The following is a 23,281-nucleotide window of genomic DNA, read 5'->3' on the forward strand; positions in this document are numbered from 1 at the left end:
GAAATGGAGCAAAGCCAATTAGGCTGTATGTGGATCAAGCCTGTGACCTTGACCTCATTAGCACCGTGCTCTGCCCAGCTCTGCTAAATGGCCCCAGATGGTTAAGTTTGATGTAGCATTTTTGTGTACAAGTACTTGAGAGCGCATTCAGGGCGATCCAGAGTTCTGAACTGAGCTTACGTCTGGCTCGAAAAAGAATGACATGGAAAAGAGCTTGATGTTTTTCTTATTTCTTATGGTTAACAAAGAATGGTGAATTTCATTCTGGATTCCTTGAAACACAATACCTCTTTTGGGTTGTTCCCTCTTCAATTAGGAGAGTAAGTTGTAAAACGCCATATCCTGACCTCGCTTGCTTTGGCAAGTGTAATGAGCCATTGTGGTACAAACAAGGTATTGCCCAGAGGCCACTAGAATGCATTTGGTATTTGCTCCCTATTCCACAGGGTCCTTCCCCTGACACACATGTTGACAGCCTGAGAACTCACAGGAATTTTTCTACAGTTTCATGCATAAAAAAAAAAAAAAAGCAACCCAAAAAACAAAAACCAAACCTTTGGTGGCCCTTGGTCTGGGAAGTGGTCGAACCTTCCTTTTTTTCTTCTTTTTCTTGAGAGGTTATTTTTAAAGTGGTCATTTTAAATTCAATCAATTAGAAATATTTTATGATCACCAATAATAAGCTGCGATAAGCTACTTGGGGAACAAGAAGATTATAAGTTACTCAAGTGTGTTAAGTGTAAGAGTGTGAGTATATTCAAGAATGTTGTGGTATAATAGGAAATGTACGTGTGGATACACACACATCATCCATCCATCTATCTATCTATTATCTATCTATCTATCTAACATCTCTCTCTCATTACACTAAAGGTTAACTAATAATATAAAGCAGGGTATGGTATGAGCCCTTTGAGTGTATAAATCATCAAATAAGTCAATCTAAGTGAAGAAGAGGTGCTGTTTCAGCAGCATAAGTCCTCAGCATATTTTATAGTGGTAATTTCCAAAGTGAAGACTATCTGCCAACTTTGAGAATTAGAGGACATTGGACCCTGGTGTGCTTCAAGTTCCTAATGAGAAGAGACTCAGCTTTTTCTCCTGCTACTTCTTGCCCTTTAATGGCTGAGCTTCCTACCTTACTCCCCTTCATAGGAGGATGTTTCCTGCCATGAGAGTGAAAATCACTGGCCTGGATCCACACCAGCAGTACTACATAGCGATGGACATTGTGCCTGTGGACAATAAAAGATACAGGTAACGAATGGCTCTGAGGGGTGGAATTGCGGGTATCAGTGACATTCTAGAAGTGTTCTTTAAGCTCATTCGATGAAGTGCTTTAACAGTGCACCTTTAATGCACTGTACGGGGAACAAGGATAAGGATATGCCAATGGCCTGCGGCAGAGCCCAGGCAGGTACAATTCACCAGAGGCAGGAAATCGGGGTTCAGTGGCAGTTTGGTCTGGACTCCCCACTATATTTCTGGGGAGAGTCAGACTGTATAGTGTCTGCCAGGGTAGTATAAATCAAGTGGATCTGGTCTAAAATTAATTCAGTTAACATCGAGAGTGATTAACGTACTGAATGATTTAGTTTATGAAATACTAAGTGAGATGAGATGATTTCGGAAAGGGGAGAAAGTGGACCAGTGCGTTCAACATATTTGATGGATTGTCCTGTGGATGAAGGAGGGGAAAACAGGAGGACTGGATGAGGCTTCACGAAGAACATCTACTTAGGGAGAATTATTGTTCATTCGTGTGAGCTGAGAGTGAGTCATTTTCCTTTGACGTCATGAAAAGCCAACACAGTCTCCGTGTCTCTTGGATGGCTTACGGGTAGTTCTTGTCTGAAACGAGTCGTGGCTTAACTGATCTCTAGAGATCTCAATGCAATCAGTGGATCGTGACTCATTTTGAAATATCTGAAGACCAGGACGGGTATGGCAGGGTGAGGGAGAAGTGGTCCTGATGGTAGGACTTATGAGGGGAGATGCTGCACATCTGTTTTCGAGGATCCTGGGAACTGCGCCCCTGTTTGCCAGTGTCCAGGTCCCAGGTGGTCCTTCAGAAATGGGAGGCAGGAAGTGTCGGATTCATGGAGAATACTCTAGAACTACAGGGCCATTAGCAAAGTCTGAAAACCTGACCTCCTTTGCTACCAACAACATCTCATCTCCAGTGGTTTTGTGGGAAAATAACGTGGAGGTGATGATGTTTAAAACCGGTTTCATCAAAGAAAACACCAACGGGGAGGACTTGGCAGTGTTTCCGGCGATGCTTGCTCTAAGGCAAAGGCCCTCCACTTTTATAGAAATGCCTCAAAATCCAGATTCTTAGCAAGGAAATAGTTAACACGTGAGAGGCTTGGAGGGTCTCTGCATATGGCTGTGTTTTATAGGACAATATGGAAGGTGTTTTCAATAAGGAACCAAATCCCGAACAAGTGGCCAACGGATTATATGGTTTGCATTTGAAAGGTGAAAGGTTGCAGTAAAATACCTTCTCCGTCATATCTAGCCACGTGGGTTCAGGATGCCTGTGTGCACGCGGGGGTGCAAGGCGGGGGGTGCGAGGCGAGGAGAGGCAGAAGGAACAGGGCTGAGAAGGTTTCCCTGTGAGACGCAGCTTCCATCATTAACCACGGCACTTCTCTGCTCTCGCCCATCTCACGCTCCCTTTCCACCTCTCTCTAATTTTTCCTCGTTATTTACCCTTCTCTGTTTAATCTCTACTTCTTCTCCATTCTTGTCACCGCTTTGTCTCTCCTCTCTCCTGTCCCTCCTTGTTTCCTGAGCCTCTGCTCCCCCTCTGCATCTGTCTCTGAATTCTCCTCTCTCCCCCTCTGTCTCAGATATGTGTACCATAGCTCCAAGTGGATGGTGGCTGGCAACGCTGATTCCCCCGTGCCCCCGAGAGTTTATATACACCCCGATTCTCTAGCTTCTGGAGACACTTGGATGAGACAGGTGGTCAGTTTCGACAAACTCAAGCTGACCAACAATGAACTGGATGATCAAGGACATGTGAGTCAAAGAATCCCATCTCCCTCTTCCTACCTCTTTCCCCTTTTGCCGTAGAGCTGACTAGCCCCAGGCTTTTCCAGCTAGGTAAAAGAAGACTCTCCCTGCCACTTTAAGTCATCTTAAGGAAGTAAGCATAAGTCTTGTTTTCTTCCTGTGAACTTCCGTTCATTACAAATCTAACATTTAGCAAATGTCTACTGTATATTACGTGGTGTTTATCAGACAGACTTCTTGTGCTCCAGGGACTCTGGTCTAGTCGGGAGAATTCAGAAACAGAAACACAAGATGAATTCAAAAATGGTGAAATCACAACATTCGGTAGAATAACTTACAAGGGAATATACTCAGGAAAAAAACTAAAGTGACGGTTCTGGTTAATTTGTCAAGAAATTTATGAATTTATCAGAGCAGAATAGGGCCTAAGGCTTTTGGGGTATAACTGGAACACCCAAAGCTATTAACGATCTTTGGCAGTAAAGCACATACTGAATTTTCTCTGAGTGCCAGAATCCATACTGGGTGCCGTGGGAAAATTGAAGAAGCTGAAACCATGGCTCCTATCTTCAAACACAAAACAAAACAAAACAAAACAAAACAAAACAAAACAAAACAAAACAGAAAAGACCCTTTTTTTGAGGAAGGGAGAACACACATGTACCATTCACTCTCACATGACATAAGAGAATGTCCATAAATTCAATAAGAAAATACGAATATTGGCTTGTAGGATTTAAAGACAGCGGGGCCCATGCTGAGAATTTAAAGTGGGAGGGAACCACTGTCACATGGCAGAGATTCTGAGAGCGCTTAGTGGGGTGACGTGTATGGTACCGCGAGAGCCATTCGGTATTTACGCAGGTAAAGCAAATATATTACAACCACCAGCTGGATTAGGATGCTCTGCTCCACGGCTCCACGTAATGCGCTCAGTGACTTCTCCTTCCTGCCATGAGCACGTACACTGATTTCCAGGTTCCTGGACAGCCACCCCTGATCTGTGCTCCTCCTGTAATGCTTCCATCCTATGATTTTATTTGCATGAAAGCCTAAAAGATACAGGGACCTTAGAGCCGACCCTGGCCTGACGCTCCCCCTTCTTATTCCAGATCATTCTGCACTCTATGCACAAATACCAGCCCCGAGTTCATGTGATTCGCAAGGATTTCAGCAGCGACCTTTCGCCCACCAAACCTGTACCTGTCGGGGACGGAGTGAAGACGTTCAACTTCCCCGAGACCGTGTTCACCACAGTCACGGCCTATCAGAACCAGCAGGTAAGAGGCTGCCTTTGAGAGTGCCCCGCCATAGCTGCTTTTAAAGGGCTCGTTCAGGCTTTCGGGAAGAAACGCTCACACGTGGCACCGAGGACCTGGCGTGAGAGACAGCAGGCGCGCAGTGCACACGTGGCACGGGCGATGACAAGCGGTGATGCCTAGTGGCAGCTGGCGGAGTCTAGATTTAGATCAGAGGGATCCTTGCCCAGGCGGGCCGGGCCTCCTGAGCCGTTTCCACGTCTCTCTGTGCGCGCGCCCCTGTTCATGATCCCCGCCGCGCCCCGGCAGGCACCCCTCATCCTTTGCAGTTCCTTTGCAAGTTCTGAGGTTGCATTCATTCCTTCCCCCTTATCTGCGATTGCCCATGCATCCCTCCACCTGGCCACATGGAAATAAATCATCGGGCCTCTCAAACTCTAAGACCCGCGAACTTCATTGACACTTTCAGACTAGATTTACCTCCGTGTGACCTACGCCCTACGATCTGTATGTTTTTATGTCAATAAAATGTTCATTCATTCCACAAATATTTATTGAGAACGTACAGTATTCCCAGCCTAGCAGAGAAATCAAGCAGGTTAAGACTTATTTCTCGCTAAGCAAAGAAGAGTCTTAGTTGAATAAAAGACACGTAAATACATAATAATAACACAGTGGAATAATTTAACAACAGAGATGTAGACGGGGTGTTTTTTGGTTTGAGGAATGAGGTAAATTTTCCTGCTTTTTCTGATGTTGAGACACACATATGAATTAGCCAGACTAAGGGAGGAGGTACGTGGGTGGGGGAGGGAGAGAGAGACCAAGTCTGGAGTTATTGTGGGCATTCTAAACAATATTCTTTTTTTGAGGAGGATGAACAGATGGATTTACAAGTGATTTCACTTTATGCAATTCCCTAAAAGTTGCACGTGAATCTTATTTTTGTAAATCAGGTTGTATTTCATGTTTTGGCAAATTATCTAATAGGATCCTGCAGTGAATCCTTTTTCTGAAACAAAGTGTTCTTGCTTATTTTGCTTGAAAGTCCCCATACTTTTATTTTGGGCCTGCTTGGGGCAAAATGAACTTATACTGTAATACTCAGTACCTTTGGTATGGGTAGTGCTCTGCTAGAGAAAGCAACAGAGAAGAAGTATTCACTAAATATTCGGCAAGTGCTTACGATGTGCCGGGCAGGTGAAGGTGAGTTATGTAACCTTTGGGTCACGTGGAAAGCGTATTTCTTCCTAGTGAATCTGGATAGGTTTCCTCAGACATTCTTCCCCTTCAGAGGAATGTGATGTACAACAACCCCTTAGTCTGGTAAATGTCAAATGCTACTTGGTTGTTGTGTTATCTCGGCAGCTATAGAAAGTTCCCAACTTCGGATTTTCCTGGTTGATGCCACATTTGATCTAAACTAGAGGAAGAGTTTAGTTTGTTTTGGGTGCTATTTGAAAACTGTTAAATCCTCTCGAACTCTTAGGTAATTAAGATCGCAGAGGCCCTGGAGGGTCTTTATGGAAAGCTGATATGAGATAGAGCAGAAATGTACGCATGGGCTTTGGAGCAGCCGGAATGCTGCGGGAGCATAAGTCTGAGGTTTTGAATTACTGATCGGACTTTTTCCCAAGGTGACCTGAACCAGCATTTTGATCATGAGTTTCTCACGACGGCAGAAGTGTGGCAGTAACTACTACAACTTGAGAATTTAATTTGTAGAACAGACGAGAACACTGATGAGTGAGCTCACTGAGATGGGTCCTAGAGGCCAGGAGGGTCACTTCTGTGACCCAAGCTGAGACGACTCACGGTGACAGTGAGGGAAGACGAAACATGGCTACCTGAAACTCTGTTGTCTGCCTCGACCTCTCGTAGGCACGTCCCTGCGCTGAGCACGTTCCTTGGACAAATATTTTGTCCACATCCTGACGGGGGCGGGAAGCCACGAGGTGGCAACAGGCACGCCTCATCTGACTTCTCACCTCTCTACTGACGAACTGTGCGTCTGCGAGCAACTTTCTTAACTCCTTTCAGGTTGTTTCCAGAATGTCCCAGCCTCACAGAACTGCGAGGACTAGAGGAGGGGACATGCATAGAGCCAACGACGCAAACCTGGCGTCTGATTAGTGGCAGTCAGCTGACGCCGCTCAGTGGCTGGGTGGGCACGGGCTCAGGGGAGTGGGGAGGAGAGGCCGTGTCACAGGACCAACTGCTCGTTAAGGAGAAAGTGGGTTGTTGCCTTGGCTTTCGAAGCTAGCATAATCGCTAGGTAACTGCTGTGATCTCTCTGTTCTCATGTCCTGTCGGTGAATTCATGATGTGCCACCATTCAAAATGGATGAGATGTACTCAATTCTGCCCGTTTTGAAGCCAAGATAACAGCTTTTGCCTGTTTAACAAGCCTCCCGTCTGCGGATAAATCAACACAGAACTGTTTAACATTCCCTTTGGCTGCACAGATACGATTTAATATAATACGGTGTCTTGTAATAAGTCAAACTAACCTCGGCTCTTTCTTCCAAGAAACTTGAGGTCCGTATTGTGTAAGTCAGAGCTGTCAGCTAACAATCATTTTCAGACTTGTCTTGAAGATGCCAGGGAGCATAAACTGTTCTCTTTTGTAAGCTATCTTCACTTACTACTCTGCTTTTATTTCCCTCGACCTTCCAGAATGAGAACAATTACTATTTTATGGGAAATTGCTTCCTATATTTCTTTTTAAGGGAGTGGTTAAGAGGCCTATGAGAGAAAGGAGAGGAAGAGTCAGTGGTAGGTTCTCATTGTTCTGGGAACTTTGGAGAAGCCAGCGAAGGAAGGATAACAGAGGAAATGGAATTAAAACGTCACCCGGTCTTTGTAAGGAGAGGCAGTGTCCCGTTCCGCAGACAGCAATGGGCTGGATATTTGGAGACCCAGGTTTCAGTCCTAAATTTTCCACTGGCTGCCTGTGTCACCCTGAGCAAGCCGTTTTGTCTTTCTAGGTTTCATTTTCTTCTCCAAGCAAACGAGCAGTTGGCCTACGCTTTCTAAGGTCTCTTAGCTCTGAATTGATAATTTCCCCTTTTTTTTTCCGCATGCTTAAAATTTCTTTTTAAACTGATTTATTTTCAATTAGTATTGACATTCAATATTATTTCATATTCATTTCAGGTATACAGCATAGTGGTTAGATGTTTATATAATTTTCACATGATTTTTAATAGGGTTGGGAGCAATTCATTGTTATCAAACAGAGGCAATTGACACATGATTTTCAAGTATTGAAAATTATTAGAGTGTTCTTTTTCTTTAACCCTGGACCAACGCGGTTTACCGGGTCCACACTTGAGAATGGGAGCGCGGTGTCTCGCTGCTGATAAACGAAATACTCTGGACTGTACTGTTCATTTGTGACTCCGCCCAGTCCTCACCATCGCTCAAGCCTATGTTTCTTGTTGGCTTCTACTTTGTCACCCAGACTGGACACCTGACTCTCCCACATCCCATCTGCCACTAAACTCTGTTGCTTCTACTGATGGAATATTTTCTTCTTTCTAATCTCATTGTTTCTGCCCTCGTTCTGGACCCACTTTCTTCTCATCTGTGGCGGTTGTGACAGCTTCCAGCAGAGTCACCTGGACTGCAAGCTTAAAGTCTCATATAATGAACCGTCATGTATATGACGGATGAATCTTCCTCAAGCACAGCTCTGATTGCACCGTTTCTGTCAAAAACTGTCTGTGACAACTCAGTGCCTCGGGAGTAAGTCCGGGATCCCAGGCCTTCGGTCGAGGTCCTCTGTGGATAAATTCCAGCTTCGTTTCTACGCTTATTTTCCATTAATCCTCGTTATGCATCCACAAGAGTTGCGCGGTCTGGTTAGAATTTTGCTGTTGTTTGCATGTGCTGTTGTCTCTCTAGCAACGCCCTTCCCCGTCATCTTTATCTGTCTAGGTTCCTTCTGTTCTTTAAGTTTGGGCAAATACTGTCCCCTGTAACCTTCTTTACATTTTTCAGCTGCAGATGAGCTTTCCCTCGTCAAACTGCTAGTGACTGTCTCTCTCTCCTGATCCTTATCACTTTCTATCGTGTGTGTGTGTGTGTGTCCAATCTCCCTCTCAATATTTTGAGCTTTCTGAGAACCAAGGTTGCACATTCTACAAAAAGCAATGCAATACGGTAGAAAACACCAGGCTGGGCGTTAAGAGACTCGAATTCTAGACCCGGTTCTGTGGCGGACAGACCATACTGCCTTTGCAAATCACCCCACCTCTGAGTTCCTATTTGCAAATTGATGTTTTGGTCTGGATCAGTACTTCTCGGTCACCAGTCTATGGAAAAAGACTTTTGTGGTCCACTGAAAGATGAGAAAAATAAAAACAGTATAGAGATTTTTTTTATATACCCAAACTTCATTTTAATAGATAATACATTATTTTATTTTGTCCTTTAAAATTTTTGATGTTAAATGTCATTTACTTTATGAAATAATGATAGCAGGGGATAAGAGATGTGAACTCTCTCTCTACTTGGTAGAACAAAAACACTGGAATATCAATGCTGATCTTTCAAATGTTGTAAGGGAGGGAATTAGAATTGGCCTATGAAAATCCGAACTCCAGAAACCACTAAGTCAGATAAAGGACACTTCCATCACCATATTCCTTTTTAAAAATAATTTTTTTATCTTTCGATCACAGTTGGCATACAATATCATATTAGTCTGAGGTGTGCAAAATGATCAGACATTTATACACCTTATGACTTTCTCTGTCTGACTTATTTCATTTAGCGTAATACCTTTCATCCAGGTTGTCGCAAATGGTAAGATTTCGTTCTTTTTCATGGCTGATTAATATTCCATCATAGAGATGTACCACATCTTCCTTATCCATGTATCTATCGATGGTTACTTAGGTTGCTTCTGCATCTTGGCTCTTGTGAATAATGCTGCAATGAATATATGGATGAATGTGTCTTTTTGAAGTAGTGTTTTGGGTTTCTTCGGAGAAATAACTAGAAGTGGAATTGCTGGGTCCTTTTTGTCTCTTGCTATAGCCTTTGTTTTAAAGTCTATTTTGTCTAATGTAAGTATTGCTACCCCAGTTTTTTTTTTTGTTTCCACTTACATGAAATGTTTTTCTATCCCTTTACTTTCAGTCTGTGTGTGTCTTTCAATTTGAAGTCGGCCTCCTGTAGACGGTATATGTACGGATCTTGTTTTCTTATCCATTTAGCCACCCTGTGTCTTCTGATTGGAGCATTTAAACCATTTGGATTTAAAGTAATTATTGATAGGTGTGTAGTTATTGCCACTGTATTATTCATATTTTTAATCTTTCTTCTTCTTAAAGAAGTCCCTTTAACATTTCTTCTAATACTGGTTTGGTGTTGATGGACTTCAGCTTTTTCTTCTTTGGGATTCCGTCTCCGTATTTCTAAGATATTTGTGTCTGTCCCACAGTGCACAGCTCTGAATGTGTCCTTGAAAAAATGACCGAGCGAATGATTAGCCAACATGTCTCTATTACCAGTTTCTTTATGCATCTGCGGTTCTGCTCTTTCGGATGTAAGTAGTAGTGAAATGTGAAGAAAGAGTTTCTATTTCATGAAATAGTTTATGCTCCTCTTTCCCCCTTCCCTACTCCTTCCTCCCACCCTTGCCGACTGACCTGTGCTAGCACGCGGGGCTGCTAGCATACTGAAGTTATTATTACCGTTATTTGCTCTCAGAGTGCCAACTTGGCAGGCCTGCGGCGGAGAGGAAGGCACACTGTGCCCAGAACCTCATCGTGGAGAATAAGGTGGTAGAGGTGGGAATCCAGGTGACGCCACACTTTATGCTTTTTCTTGGAAGAGGCTGACACCAACATGTCCTCATGGAATTAGCAGGAAATTTCCATTGCAGAGTCTTTGTCTTTTCTAAGGGGAAAAGCCTACTGAACCTTGAGTCCCCCCACCCCACCCCAAATAGTAAAGTAGATTTCAAAAAGACACAGCCCTGTTCTCCTGAGGTAACACAGTCTTATTTCTTGGTGAAAACTGGCGATGTGAACCAGATAGGAAGTCTGCTACCATGGCCAGTTTTGCGTGAGCAAATTCAGCAGGATTTCTGAGCCACTCGTTATATCTTAAACTATTAAGTCAGTTTTGCTCTAACTTTCCAATCAAATTGGTACAAATTTTTTTTTTTTTCATACAGGCTATGGTTTTTGTTTTTGATTGAAATCCCAACAGAACACCCTTCAAGCACTATGGTTAAAAAAAAAAAAATAGTAACTAAGAGTGTTAATAGGGCAGGCTCTTTCAGCCTCGGTCCTATAAAGTCATACTCAGGATTTAATTTTCTTTGTAGGCTGTACTATTTATGCCTTCGCTGTGCATTGTAAGCTATACCTCATTTATTAACTTCCTCTATGTTACTAGGCAAACAAAAGTCAGTGAAAATGATTAAAATTAATGGTGGCAGCCCAGCAACCACCTCCTTGTGTGCCAGAGACTTCAATAACTCCGACTACACAAATCAGTATAAGGTTAGGGAAATAAAATCAGTAAAAAAAAAAAAAATGCTTCCATAACCTCTGTGTTTTCCATGTCTCACTGTCATTGGACCAGTTTGAACATGACTGCTATAGAATAGCTTTGGCTGCACAGGAAGTTACTAACAGACCTTGCTCTGAGCGGGAGGACATTTGAGACTTTGTATCGTCTGCAGTGAAAGCGAATGGGTTGGAGGGGATTGTTGGGTCTGTATTCCCTTAGGTGTGTCATGGCTTGGGGACCGGTGATGCCTTTTTCTTCATTCACGTATCTTCACTCGCTCACTCACTCACTGATCAGGTATTTACTGAGCATGAACGGCATGTCATGTTAGGTTCTGCTTAATAAAATGGTACGTGAAATAGACATGGTTCCTACCTGTAGACTAGGGGGAGAGACCAATAGTAAATATGCAAACAGCAAAACAAACGAATAGTTGCCAACTGGGTTAAGAGCAAAGATGGAGTTCAAGAGAGTGCAGTTAACAAGAGAAGCAGGAGCGTGCAGTTTTGGAGGGATGATCCAGGAAGACCTCTCTCAGGAGGTAACAGTTAGACCAAGGCTGAGGACGAGGAGTCAGCTATGTGAAGGGGACAGGAAAGGGTATTTCTGCCTGGAGGTGGAGTGAATGTGAGGGCCCTGAGCAGGGAAAGAGCTAAACATAATTGTGGAGTAGGGTTGAAAATCAACTACTAGAATGTGTGCTACACACATACACGTATATGAATGTACCTAATATATATTATATGTATTATACTTTAAATAACATATATGTATTATACATATAATTTTCTGTAGCTGATTTTCCTAAAAAGCTTTGACCTCTGTATTGGGGCTGGGGATGGGAAAATGTAAACTTTCCAATTCTATTTTGGGTTAAATATCCCTTCACGTAACTTGATTTATTTTGGGTACAATAATGTTTGGCTTTTGTTTTTTTGCCCCCGGATTTCCTTCCCCTCCCCCACTGTTGCAGACAGCATCTAGACGTGAGGTGTGTGTGCAGGGGAGGAGGGGTGGGGTTTGTGAGTCCTCGTCATGGTTGCTGGTAGGTCCCTGTGCTTCTCTGGGTCTCGCGTGCGTGAGGCTCTCTGCTGTGTGGGATCAGGTCCGGTCTGGCCTTCGGGGCCCTTGGTCGATGTGCTGTACTGACCGGAGGCTGCTGAACCTGTGCTCTGTGTTCTTGCCTCAGCCAGGACCTCCTGGGCCTCCCTGGTTGGCGTGGCCTCGCCTCGGGTCTCATCCAGGTCCTCCGTTTGGCTCCTGCCTAGCCTGTAGCACCTCTGGGTTAGGGCCATGTGCCTTCATCACAGCACGTGAGGACCCCTGACTCCCTGACCCGCCACAGAAAGGCCATGAGAAGCCACTCAGCCCTCTTGTTGCCTCATCGGACCAGCTGGCATTTTTTCCTTTGGCGCGGCCATCCCCAAGAGCGTATGGCGGTTACTGTGCCAGTTTCCGGAGTCTCCCCACCCCCCGCCCTGGATTCTGGTTTGCAGAGGGAGCCAAGGCGTAAGTCTAATGGCTCGCTTCCCCTTTGTCTCCTCATTTCTCATACTCTACCAGATAGAAGGGGAGGGGTTTTTTTTTTTTACTTCTTTTTCTACCTGTTGAGAATTCACTTTTATCACATTCCTGTCTTCCACAGGACAGCAGGCTTAATGGCCCAACTGCCATGTGCTGGGTCTACCGGGCTGCCTCTTTGTACCGTGGGACTGTTAGAAACTAGGACCTAGTGAGGATGAGACTACATTGGTTTCTGTCCTTGCTTCCCTTGGTCTTTGCGGACAAAGCCAAAGTTGTCAGCACTCGCATTAACTGGGATCATAATTTGGTTTAAAAGCTAAAATCGCTCTCTTCGCCCATAGCCTACCTAAGCGCCTAAGCAGGGCGAAGCAGGCGCCCCGTGAGGTGGCCTCAGGCCAGGCCCCGCCTTCTCTCTCCCCGCTCCTCTTCCCATACCCCGTGCTCTGGGCAAATGGCCTCCTCGAGGTTTCCTGAACGTGTTTCATTCTGTCCCATTTTGATGCTCTGGCTGACGCAGGACCTTTCTTATGAAACGTTTCCCTTGTTCTTTTCTCCCTTTATCGCATTTTTTTTTTTTTTCCATCAAAAACCCTCCCATCCTTCCAGGCCTGGCTCACGGGCTGCCTCTAAGGCGACACCTCAGAGCCTCTCGGCGCGGAGCGATCCTGCCGCCTCTGCTCTCCCGGGACCCTGCCTTATCGCAAACTTCATCGCTTTCTGTTTTACACTGTCATTATTTGTGTGCATGTCTGGATTTCTCCGCTAGACTATAATAAGCTTCTGGGGTTGGGTGGGAAAGACAACACACAGCCACGTACTGTGACTGTGCATGACTCTGTCACCTGCGCTACCTGTCACACTGCTTTGCACAATAAGGCCCTTGACGGTAAATCACTAATGAGTAGAACTACCGCACTCTTTATGAAGTTCTCTAAATCTCACATTAAAAGCTTTGAAACACATACAGAGGCGTTGTTTTCCCTAACATTTGGTGGCAGTTATCTATTAAATCTCCATACAGGCCCTTCAGCCTGGGAGCCAGTGACTTGTGGGAAACAGGTTTTCAACCATTTCTCCCAGGCCCATGAAACGGAATGTTGTTATATTTACAGGGGTCTGTGGAGGCCCCCAAAACACGGCGGCGCAATCATATATCAGAAACCGCTATCATAAATGAGTCGGACAGGATAAGCCAACTTGAAAGAGAAAATAAAATATTATAACCCCAACTTGAAAAGAAAATGTGGTGTGTGGTTTATTGCTGTGGATTATGGAGGAAGAAAGAACCGATTTTAAGTCAAAAGCAGAACGCAGTGACAGTCTTTAAACTCAACTCAATATTCACGCGGCAGACAGTGGGCTTCAGAAGCCGAAGCTTCAGGCTCCTGCTCTGGTCTATAAAATAGAAGTAAAATTGCGGTTGCTGCATTTCAGCGCTACCTTATTAGTTTGCCATTCTAGAGGCAAGGAATGTTTAGGGGGAAAAAAAAAATAACCTTGGTACTTTCAAGTCCGAGTCTGTTCGTCAGAATCTCACGTTGCATTTTAAAGACTGTGGCTTCGGGAAATTCTGCTCTGACAGAAGAAGGACTTGGGACGATTCCCAACATAGGAAACAACCCTAGCCGTCCTTGGACGAGCTCTGCGATGGGCAGAGATGGGAAGCGGGGCTTGAGGTTCTCTCGTCTACAGAATGGCCTTCCATCGAGTGCCTCCCTCCTCTCCTGAGCTCCCTAGCCCTTCCTCCCTGTTCTCTGTCGCTTGAATGTAGTGAGTCGTTAACATCTGGTTCAGACATGAAGGTATCAAAATGCGTCCCATGACTGCGGCTGAAAGCGGAACCTAGTGCACATATGGGAGTTGTTGGTCAGGCTTGTTCCAGTCTAGAGGCGTGAGGATAATACACACAGCCACCGCGGAGGACGAGGGGACCGGCCTAGGATGTGGAGAAGGGCTTATGCGCAGAGCGGAGGCCGAACCACCCAGCCTGGGTCAAGCCATTGCTTGCTCAGCCTTAGGAACCTGCCTGCTCCTTCTCCTTTGCTTGTGAGCCTCGGAGGCGGAATGAGATGCACGGCGCCCTGCCCCATCCAGTCACACGTCTGTAGATTTTCCTTTGGGTGCAAACCTGACAAAAGTCTAGCTATGTTTTGTGTTTTTTTACAAGGCCATTTCAGGTCACTGAATTAACAATTCTTAGGGGCAGGAAAGGCATAATGTCAGTGAAATGGGCAAAACGGTCGATTATTTGGATCCTTCGGGCAGAGGCTGTCTGGCAGTCTGATTCTACCTGATTGGACTGGCCGAATGCATTCATTCATTCATCACTCCCTCGCCCACTCATTCATTCTCTCGTTCATCCAATGAGCACTTTTCAAGTGTCTCCTGTGTGTCGTGTACCATAGACCCGGTTTTCCATTTTGATGGCTCTGTCTAGGCAAGCGATTTATCACGATTTTAGGGCGAGAAAGGTGAGCAGAGGAGTTTACAGAGTCGTACTGAGAAAACCTTGGTGTTTAGGGAGAAAGTAGGTCAGGCGGGTCAGACATCTGTGTGCCAGGTCCAAGTCCTATATCAACTTCACTTGAAATCTCCAACTAAAAGGAAATTAAATAAAAATAATAGCTATCATTAACGAACTGGTTTTTGTGAAGTTTCTAGGCACAACCAAAAAAGCGGTCCATTAATATAAATACAATTTATGCTTTTTCGTTTGTTTCCAGATCACCAGATTAAAAATCGACCGAAACCCTTTTGCTAAAGGATTCAGAGACTCTGGAAGAAACAGGTAAGGATAACTGGGAAAGAGATTCAGTGACGTTGCTTTTCTATGTGACATTATTCCTCCCACACCCCGACTGGCGGCTTTTGGCTCCTGTTTTTTTGCCACTGTGCTGACTCAGGAAAAGCGATGTGGGTAGCTGATCCGAGAGTGAAGAGCTACTCAGGAAAGGCCGGATCGTCCGGATCCTTTGTTAACAGGCTCTAAATCACCAGGCCAGACCCCCCTGCATTGTCCTTGGAGATTTTCCTTTGGGTGCAAACTTTACAAAAGTCTAGCGGCTTTTTGTGTCATTTATAAGACCATTTCAGGTCACTGAACGAACAATCCTTAGTGGCGGGAAGGGCACGACTTAAGCGAAATGAGCAAAGCAATCGCTTATTTGGATCAGGCACTTAAAACAAACTTTAGGCCGATTTATGATCATCAAAACATTGCCACCTTTTTTTTTCTGAGAAGCATCTTAATGCGGCTACAGCACCTGCAGTGACATCTCGTTTATTTTTCATTATCAGGAAATAAGGAGTTGTGGACAAATAAATTTTTCAGAAAATTATTACCTTTAAGAGCTATAGCTTTGTTTAAAAAGTTAACAACTTTTCTGGGAAATATTTCCAAAATATGTTAGATGTTCTCTGCTTTAATAAAGAGAGTTTATGGAGCACCAACTCTCTTGATGACCTAATATCATCATTGTGATTAGGCCGATATAGTGAAACTCTCAGGAATTGCTGAAATTTACAGGACCATTTGCTCCTGTTGTAAATGGCTTTAGAGACTGTGGGTTTTTCTAGTTAATTCTTCTTTCGTCTCTCTAAATCTTTCCTATCTAAAATTTAAATATGCTATCCATATTTAAATGGGAGTTAGAAGGGGAGTTAAATGAGTTAGAAGAGGAGTGAAATTGCCAGGAAAAGCAGATCTACTTAAGGTTATTCAATCAGCAAATTCATTTCATATCATCATACTGAAACAGTAAACGTGGCGCATGGATCTCATAGCGTGGGCTTTGTGACAACTATTTAATGTTCAGACATTTTCCTAATTTGGGGGCTTTCCTTCACATCTGAGTGACACAGAGTGTCAAGAGTCATCTTTGCTGCTTTCTGTGCAAGAGTTTTCAGGTAAACTATCTAGTATTACATTTAGAATCACTTCGTGAACTATGTAGCCCATTATATTGGAGCCTGGATTTATGCTAAAAATCAGTCGTAGTGATCATTTCTTTAAAAAAAAAATGACTCATGAAGGCACTTCTTTATAAACTCTTATTGTATATTTAAAATACATTTAGACATCTATAAAATTTAATTTATCTAGAAATCTTTGAAGGTCACATCTATTGATTAAAATTAAATCTACTTAGACTTCTGGCTTGCAGATGATGAAATTGAGTGACATGTTCTAGGTCAAGCAGCTACCCTAGAACTCAGGCATATGGACTCCAGGCCAAATGCTTTCCTGTTCAGTGATTGTTTAAAATGAGACGGACGCCTTTGTTTTCAAAATTTAGCCAATGAAGAACGAATACCTATTTCTTCCTTTCAGATGGACAGTCCTCTTCCTCCAATGTGTTTATATTCCATGTCTAGGTCACGGAATATGCCTGTGGGCTGTTTCCTGTCGCCTCCTTTTTCAGGCACTCTGGGCTTATTGGGGACCTTGTTAGTGATTAAGAGCTCAAAGTAGATGCTGGCCTTTTAGGAAGAAGCCTCTAGGATATTTAAGATCTTTAGCTTAGGTGGATGAGTTCTCAGATATTGTAAGTAAAATTGTATGTAGATGAGCAGGTGTGTATTTTTCCAGGGACAGGTCTATAGGTTTCTTCAGAATCTCAATAAAGGTCTACGACCAGAAGTTAAGAATGTCTGCTCTAGATGTAGGGGCCAATCCTCCCGATTTTCGTTATTCAACTACTTTTTCTTTCCTCTATCTCTCCAGTGGCATTTAGTGTTTCTTTCTTTCTTGAGACTCAAAGGCATGTTTTTTTTTTTTCCTCTCTTTCCCCCCGCCCCTTTGCTTTTCTCTCCCACAGGAGCCTTGTTCTTTAGAGGCATGACCTAGAATGGAAAATTGGTATCGATAGGTTGTTTTGATCAGCACAGGGCTTTGCTGTGGGAACTGGGGCCACAGTTCAATCTTGGGAGTAAGACCATGTATCTTGAAGCATCTGCCTCTGGTTAGAAAGTTGCGATGACATCTCAGTTCAAGTCCTGAGGTCCTCCTGTATCCTTCCTGGGCGAGGAGGGACCTCGACACTTCTTTGGCCTTGGCCTTTGTCTGCCCTAAGACCGGTGAATGTCTGTCTTGCCTGGCAAACTGCTATTCTTTGTAAGAAATCCAGGAAAGCAGAACTATGGGTTGTCATTAGCCCATTTCCATGCTTTCTTTATTTTTCTGAGACAATGGAACTTTGTCATTATATATCACTAAAATCTACAGGCTATTTCAAGTAATATTAGTAATGACAGAAGTTATCCATGATTGAACAGTTACTGTGTTCCAGACCATATATTCTTTCTAATCTTCAAAACAACCTATATTTTACAAATAGGGACACAGGCTCAGAGACAAGGATTACAACCCAAGTCCACCTGACTTTCCAGCCTGTGCATGTCATGCTCTATCTCGCTAACAGTATAAACTTGACTTATTTTATCTCCAACGGATATGGAGAATAGACGTCCTCTAAAAATCCTTCATTTACTTTAAAGGTATTACTCAAGTACCCAGAACCTTCTATTTTCCAAATAAAACCACCTGTACATTCTCTGCCTGTCTCTTTATACACTGTCCCCATGACGGGAAGTCAGGCTGAACTTCCCTAGCAGGTGAAACTGTGATACAATGACAGTGAAGGCACCTGTTTCACGATGGGGCAAGATGAATCCTTAAAGGTAGATGCCATTTTCCTCCCCCAGCATTCTGGGAAGCTAGATTAAAATAAACATGTTGGGGCGAGTACGGTGGCCCCTGTAATTTCTCTTTGAAATGCTCAAAATTACCTGATAATCACACTTTAATCCTCACTGGCTGCCTCCAGAATCTGATGAGGGCAAGAACTGCTCATGCCATTTTGCAGATGGGAAGGATTGATGGCTGAGGACATAAAGGATTATCCATGAATCTGCTGGGAACCGGAGGTTCCGTGCCAGCCTCAGAGCCCAGCCCGTCCAGTGCCTCATTTACTGCCCTTCTCGTGCCAACAGAGTTCTTATAAATCTGTGACGTTCCCCGTGCATTTTAGATATCAGATGACTCATACGGATGAGCATGGTTTAACGAGTTGCACAGAAATGTACCCCAAACATACGGATTACATTTCCTTTAAAAACACACGGGCTTAAAAATTAGGGAGGAAACGGCTCGGCCAATGTTTTTTGGTTTCGCACAACACAAAACATTTGTGGAACACTTTGCCAGACCTCAAACCAAAACACGTTCAGGTTTGTCGATCTCAATCCATCCCAGTGCGATCCGAAGGCTGGGAGGGGAGGAGTGTGGGGGAGACGGGGGCGATGCCCCGCGTGGCGGTCGGTTGGTCGGCAGCCCCCCCGAAAGCCGGGCCGCCAGCCTTGTCCTCTGCGGGCAGAGCAGGACTGGGGGGAGCCGTGGGGCGGATACTCACTCCCCGGCCTTCGCGTTTGAACGCGGATGGTTCCCTGGGAGAGAGGTCCTCCTGGCTCCCGGCCCCAGCGCTTCCTCCTTCCCCTCAGCGGGAGCCAGGGAGCTGATCTCAGGCTGGGGGAAGGCCGCCTCCCTCAGAAGCTGCTCGGCTGCAGAGAGTTCCCTTCTGGGCCCTTTCCACTGCGTGGTGAGCCCGGCAGAGGAGGCCCACAGTTTGGGGGAGTCGGCTTATTTCAGGGAGCGCTGGCCTGCTCGAGCAGCCCTCACACCTTTGCCACGGTCTCCAGACACTTTCATCAGCAGTGAAACTGGTATTTTGGTCTCCATTGCGTCAGGCTCCTAGATCTTTCTCCAAATTTATTCTCGGTTCAAATGAGGGCAAAAAGCGGTGTTCGTGGGGCTTTCCAGAACCCTACGGACGCCCCGGTGAGTCCACACTGTCAGCCTTGTGGTGTCACCGCCATCAGAGCCTGTCGCGGTTCTCCCTGCTTCTGCAGGAAGCGTCATTCACACACTTCAGCGTGAGGCCGCCGTCCTTCACACTTCTCTTACGGAGCTGCTACTTTGCATTCCCATGGAATGGTGTCCCTGATGAGAAGTCTCCACCAGAAGCATATATGTGTGTGTGCATGTGTGTGTGCATATGCGCGTGTGAGTGCGTGTCAATGTGTTTGCGTTTGTATGCGTGTGTGAGTGCATGTGTGTATATGTGTGTGCGCGCGTGTGCATGTGAGTGCGTGTATGCATGAGTGTGCGTGAGTGTGCGTGTGGGGGAGAGAGTAGTGGACAGTTGGCCCTTTCCACGCAGAGACCATGACAGGTTTCGTTCCAGCCATTGCATCTGCAGTGAAAGGAGAACCGTGTTTACTTCTAAACTGTTCCTCCTTTTAGATTTCTCAGAAATTGTGTGGCCCAAAGCTGGCTTTGGGTGTCAGAGGGGTCAGCAGAGGTTGACATTTAATGAGGCCTGGCCGCAGGGCACAGTAGTGGAGGGACCTCTGGGAGACGCCCCCTGCCGGGAGGAGGCAGTAACGCCTTCCTGTGCCTGGGGAGACCAGAGTCCCTCCCCTGGAGACGGCTCTGTGTCCTGTGGTCTGTGTCCTGGGCTGTCCCTGCTGGAACGTAAGCTCCTGGGAATGGGACTGTACCTTTTTCAGGTTTCTATTCTTAGATTTTTTTCCCCTATAGTGCCAGGTATACAGAGGAAAATAATACGCACTCGTGTCGTTACGAAATAGTAAACAGAGCTGATGAGTGGCAGAGAAATTAGAACCCAGGAACTCTGGGGTGGGAACGTTCTCCAACCAAGCGTGAGTCAGGCACAGCAACGGCGGGGGGCTAGTTTTGGACATCGACTAAGAAGGGAATAAAGAGTGAAATCTATAAATAGGCTTAATTGGAAAGATGAAGGCAGTTCTGATTCCGGTCTGAGATGGACTGCGCTGTAAGACACCGACTGGCCCTGACCGTGGATCAGGTGTGGACGCGCACACCTGCCAGGCCATGTGAGCTGGCTGTGGACAGGGAGGGCATGTCTGTGCGCCGCGAGTTCCAGGGTCCGTGAGTTGGAAGGAAGGAAGGAAGTGAGGGAGGGAGGGAGGAAGGAAAGGAAGGGAAGAAGGAAGGAAGGGATGTTTTATACAAAGGCAGGGATCTCCGCTGGCGGCGGGACAGCACCCCCCCTCCCTCCCCCCGTCCTCAAGCAGCAGCTATCCCAAGGCCACGTTCACAGATCACAGAGCGAAGGCCACAGACAGGAAGCCCTGTCCAGGCTCCGCCCCTCCTCACGACACTCAGTAAAGATGAGTGCGCAGCTCGAAAGAGGGCTGGAGGTGAGGAACTAGAGCGCCCGAAGGTGGCAGCAGGGACAGGAAAGGTCACTTAGACATTAGCCCCAGAACCTGGGCCAGTTCGTCTTTGCTTAGATCCAAAGGAAACGACGTTTCTTCGGAAGTTGGAGACGGAAGGGTGCAGGGTGAGTCTCGGTTACAATCTGTCTACTGGGTCTAGAATTCTCTCTTATAATCGAGTACCTCACATCTTGTCTTCTCCCTTATCTATCTATTAAGCTGAACATATAAAATTACTGCATTTATAGGTCAAGAACGATAAGATAGCAACAATTTTACACAGTCCGACTTCATATATTTATTTCTAGTCATCCACATTGTAAGTACACAAATACCATTTCACGTAGTTTCTGTCGTCCGAGCTGTCCATCTTCATCTCCCAGTTGACTGGCGTTGGCTCCGTGTTTCCCATTTTACTGATGGTAAAACCGGGTACCGAGGCGCCGACTTTCAGGATGGCCAGATCCACCGGTGCCGGCACCCAGAAGAGTGTTGTCATTCTCCTGCCGGGCACAGCGTGCCAGTCGGCAGACAACCCTGCCCTCGCCCAGGATCCCCGTCGCTCCTGGAGGCTCGTGTGGCCAGCTCGGAGCCAGCGAGCTGACCACTTGCCTTCTTTCGACCAGCATGGCTTTCCAAGTGTCTCCCTCACTTTCAATTTCTGTGTTTTCATTCGTTCTCCCTAGAGCCATTGGCTGTACGTTTCCAGCCAATCTCCTCCTGTTCTTTCCTGGCAATCTTTCCGGCCTCTGTAGACTCTGCATAGTCTTTTGTTATCCCTGGCACGGGTGACAGTCAGCAGAGCTGTGGGAGTCATGAGTGCTGGACTCCCTGTCAGGCACGGCTGCATCTGCAGTTCAAGGTGGCTGGCCCTGTCCTGGACTCTGGCAGCCACATCCTGCCAGGCTCCTCCTCTTGATCCAGGCCAGCACTGTTTGTCATGTCCCCCGGCTTATGGCCTTCCAGCTAGCATGTAACAGTCCTCTCTGCCTTATTTGTTCCTCCTCCTGTCATGAGCCCTTTTCACCATTGTCCTCTTGGCCACGCGGGTTTGCCAAGGAAGACTGGCAGCGGTTTTATTGTGTATGGCTCTTGCTCAGGGATGGTGTCATCTAACAGAGTGACGTCTTTTTAATGGCTAACATATTGGAGTCTGAAAGAGCTGCAAGACGATGAGGCCTCCGGAGGCTGGAGGGACACGTCTTTGGTTCTTTGAGGAGAGAGTGAGAAATGGAATCAGGCGAGCACGCGGACCCCTCCACCTTCAAGGCCGAGCCGGAGGGCCGCCGCAGCTCCGCGCTCCAGGGGAGTCAGGGTGACTTCTCCGGTTACAGGTCGCGGCCCGAGCGGGTGTTGGGATTTCTTTTTGACCAATGGTCCTCAAGCTTTCATATGTTTTCCCTCTTGTTTTGATATAATTTGTCTTTAGTCAATGTGTACTGATGAAGTAACAATTAAGAGGGAGTAGTGTCATGGTCTCCATGCTACACACAGGGGACTAAGGCTCAAAAGTGTTCTATAAGTTGGCCGGGGCTGCATTAATGAGCAGCAGGCTTGCGATGCGAGCCTGGGCAGTCCGGCTCCAGGGCCTGCTGTGCTCTTCTGCCCCTCGCGGGATCCAGCATCACCAAATTAGACTGCTGCAGTCGGATGCAAAGAAACCTAATATTTGACTCAGCCCGCTTTATGTTATCGTGGATTTTCACTGCGCTTCCTGAGGCAGTGAAAACTGCCGTGGCGACTTATTCAGACTCTAAGTGGGCACAAGTCCCCAAGCTGGAATTACTGGGTAAGGAACAATTTTAACTGAACTCCAAGCATTTGACCATGGGACACTTGTTCTTCCAAACCATTGGAAGGCACATGGGTGACAACCAGTTCCTCATGTAGACATGTTTATTGCACTACCTAAAGCCAAGTTTTGAATGATGGCCTGTTTTGTTTTTGTTTTGTTTTGTTTTGCCAATTTACAGACCCCTGTTGGGAGGTCTTTTTGAAAATCCCTGGACAACAAATTCCCTGATGAATCTAGATGTAGGAGCTGATTCCAGATCCTGTGAAGAAGGATGAGTGGAAGGTTTGAGCTTACTTCAGTGGACCAAGGACAGTCTAAGAAAAAGGATTAGGAAGTTGAGATACGATAATTAGATCTGAAAGAACAGAGTATTCTGGTTTTGTGTCTTCAAATGCCAGAACAGGAAGAGAAAGGAAAGGAGATCAGAGGCACAGTGCCGCCTGCAGGCTAAAATCCAAGCACCTAACATGGAATAAATATCCATGAGGCCCCCCGCCCCCATCTTGCACCAAGAGCTCCAGTCACCATGGACTACCTTCAGTTGCCAGAACACGACTTCTCTTTCCTACCTCCAGTCTTGGCATCTCCCGTTAACCCTACCAGAGAAGCTCTTTCTGCCCCTTGCCTGTGTTGGAAACTGCTGAGTGCCCTTTGATAGTAACTGGCCTTTTATGGACTCTTCCTTGAGTTTCCCAGGCATAGGAAGTACTTCTTGCTCAGTGTTCCACAGCGTCTTCTACATATCTCTAGTGTAGCATTTATCACATGTTTCAGAAAGTGGTCATTAACGTATCCTCTTTTTACTGACAGGACACTCCTAAAGGGTAAAGACCTTATGTCTTTTTTTGCCTTTATATCTCCTGAACCTAGCATGGTTGTTTTCCTGGTTGGATAA

General features: G+C 45.7%; 1 protein-coding gene across 1 annotated transcript in view; it reads left to right on the plus strand.

Moving 5' to 3' along the window:
* Positions 1-23,281, plus strand: part of TBX15 (T-box transcription factor 15) — an 89,388-nt gene that overhangs the window by 49,356 nt on the left and 16,751 nt on the right. The window contains exons 3-6 of the mRNA XM_016160900.2: positions 1,156-1,257; positions 2,856-3,027; positions 4,134-4,301; positions 15,056-15,120. Coding sequence (XP_016016386.1) covers positions 1,156-1,257; positions 2,856-3,027; positions 4,134-4,301; positions 15,056-15,120 — 507 coding nt within the window. The remainder of the gene's footprint in view (positions 1-1,155; positions 1,258-2,855; positions 3,028-4,133; positions 4,302-15,055; positions 15,121-23,281) is intronic.

This window comes from Rousettus aegyptiacus, unplaced genomic scaffold (assembly GCF_014176215.1).
Source record: "Rousettus aegyptiacus isolate mRouAeg1 unplaced genomic scaffold, mRouAeg1.p scaffold_m13_p_17, whole genome shotgun sequence".
Lineage (NCBI taxonomy): Eukaryota > Metazoa > Chordata > Mammalia > Chiroptera > Pteropodidae > Rousettus > Rousettus aegyptiacus.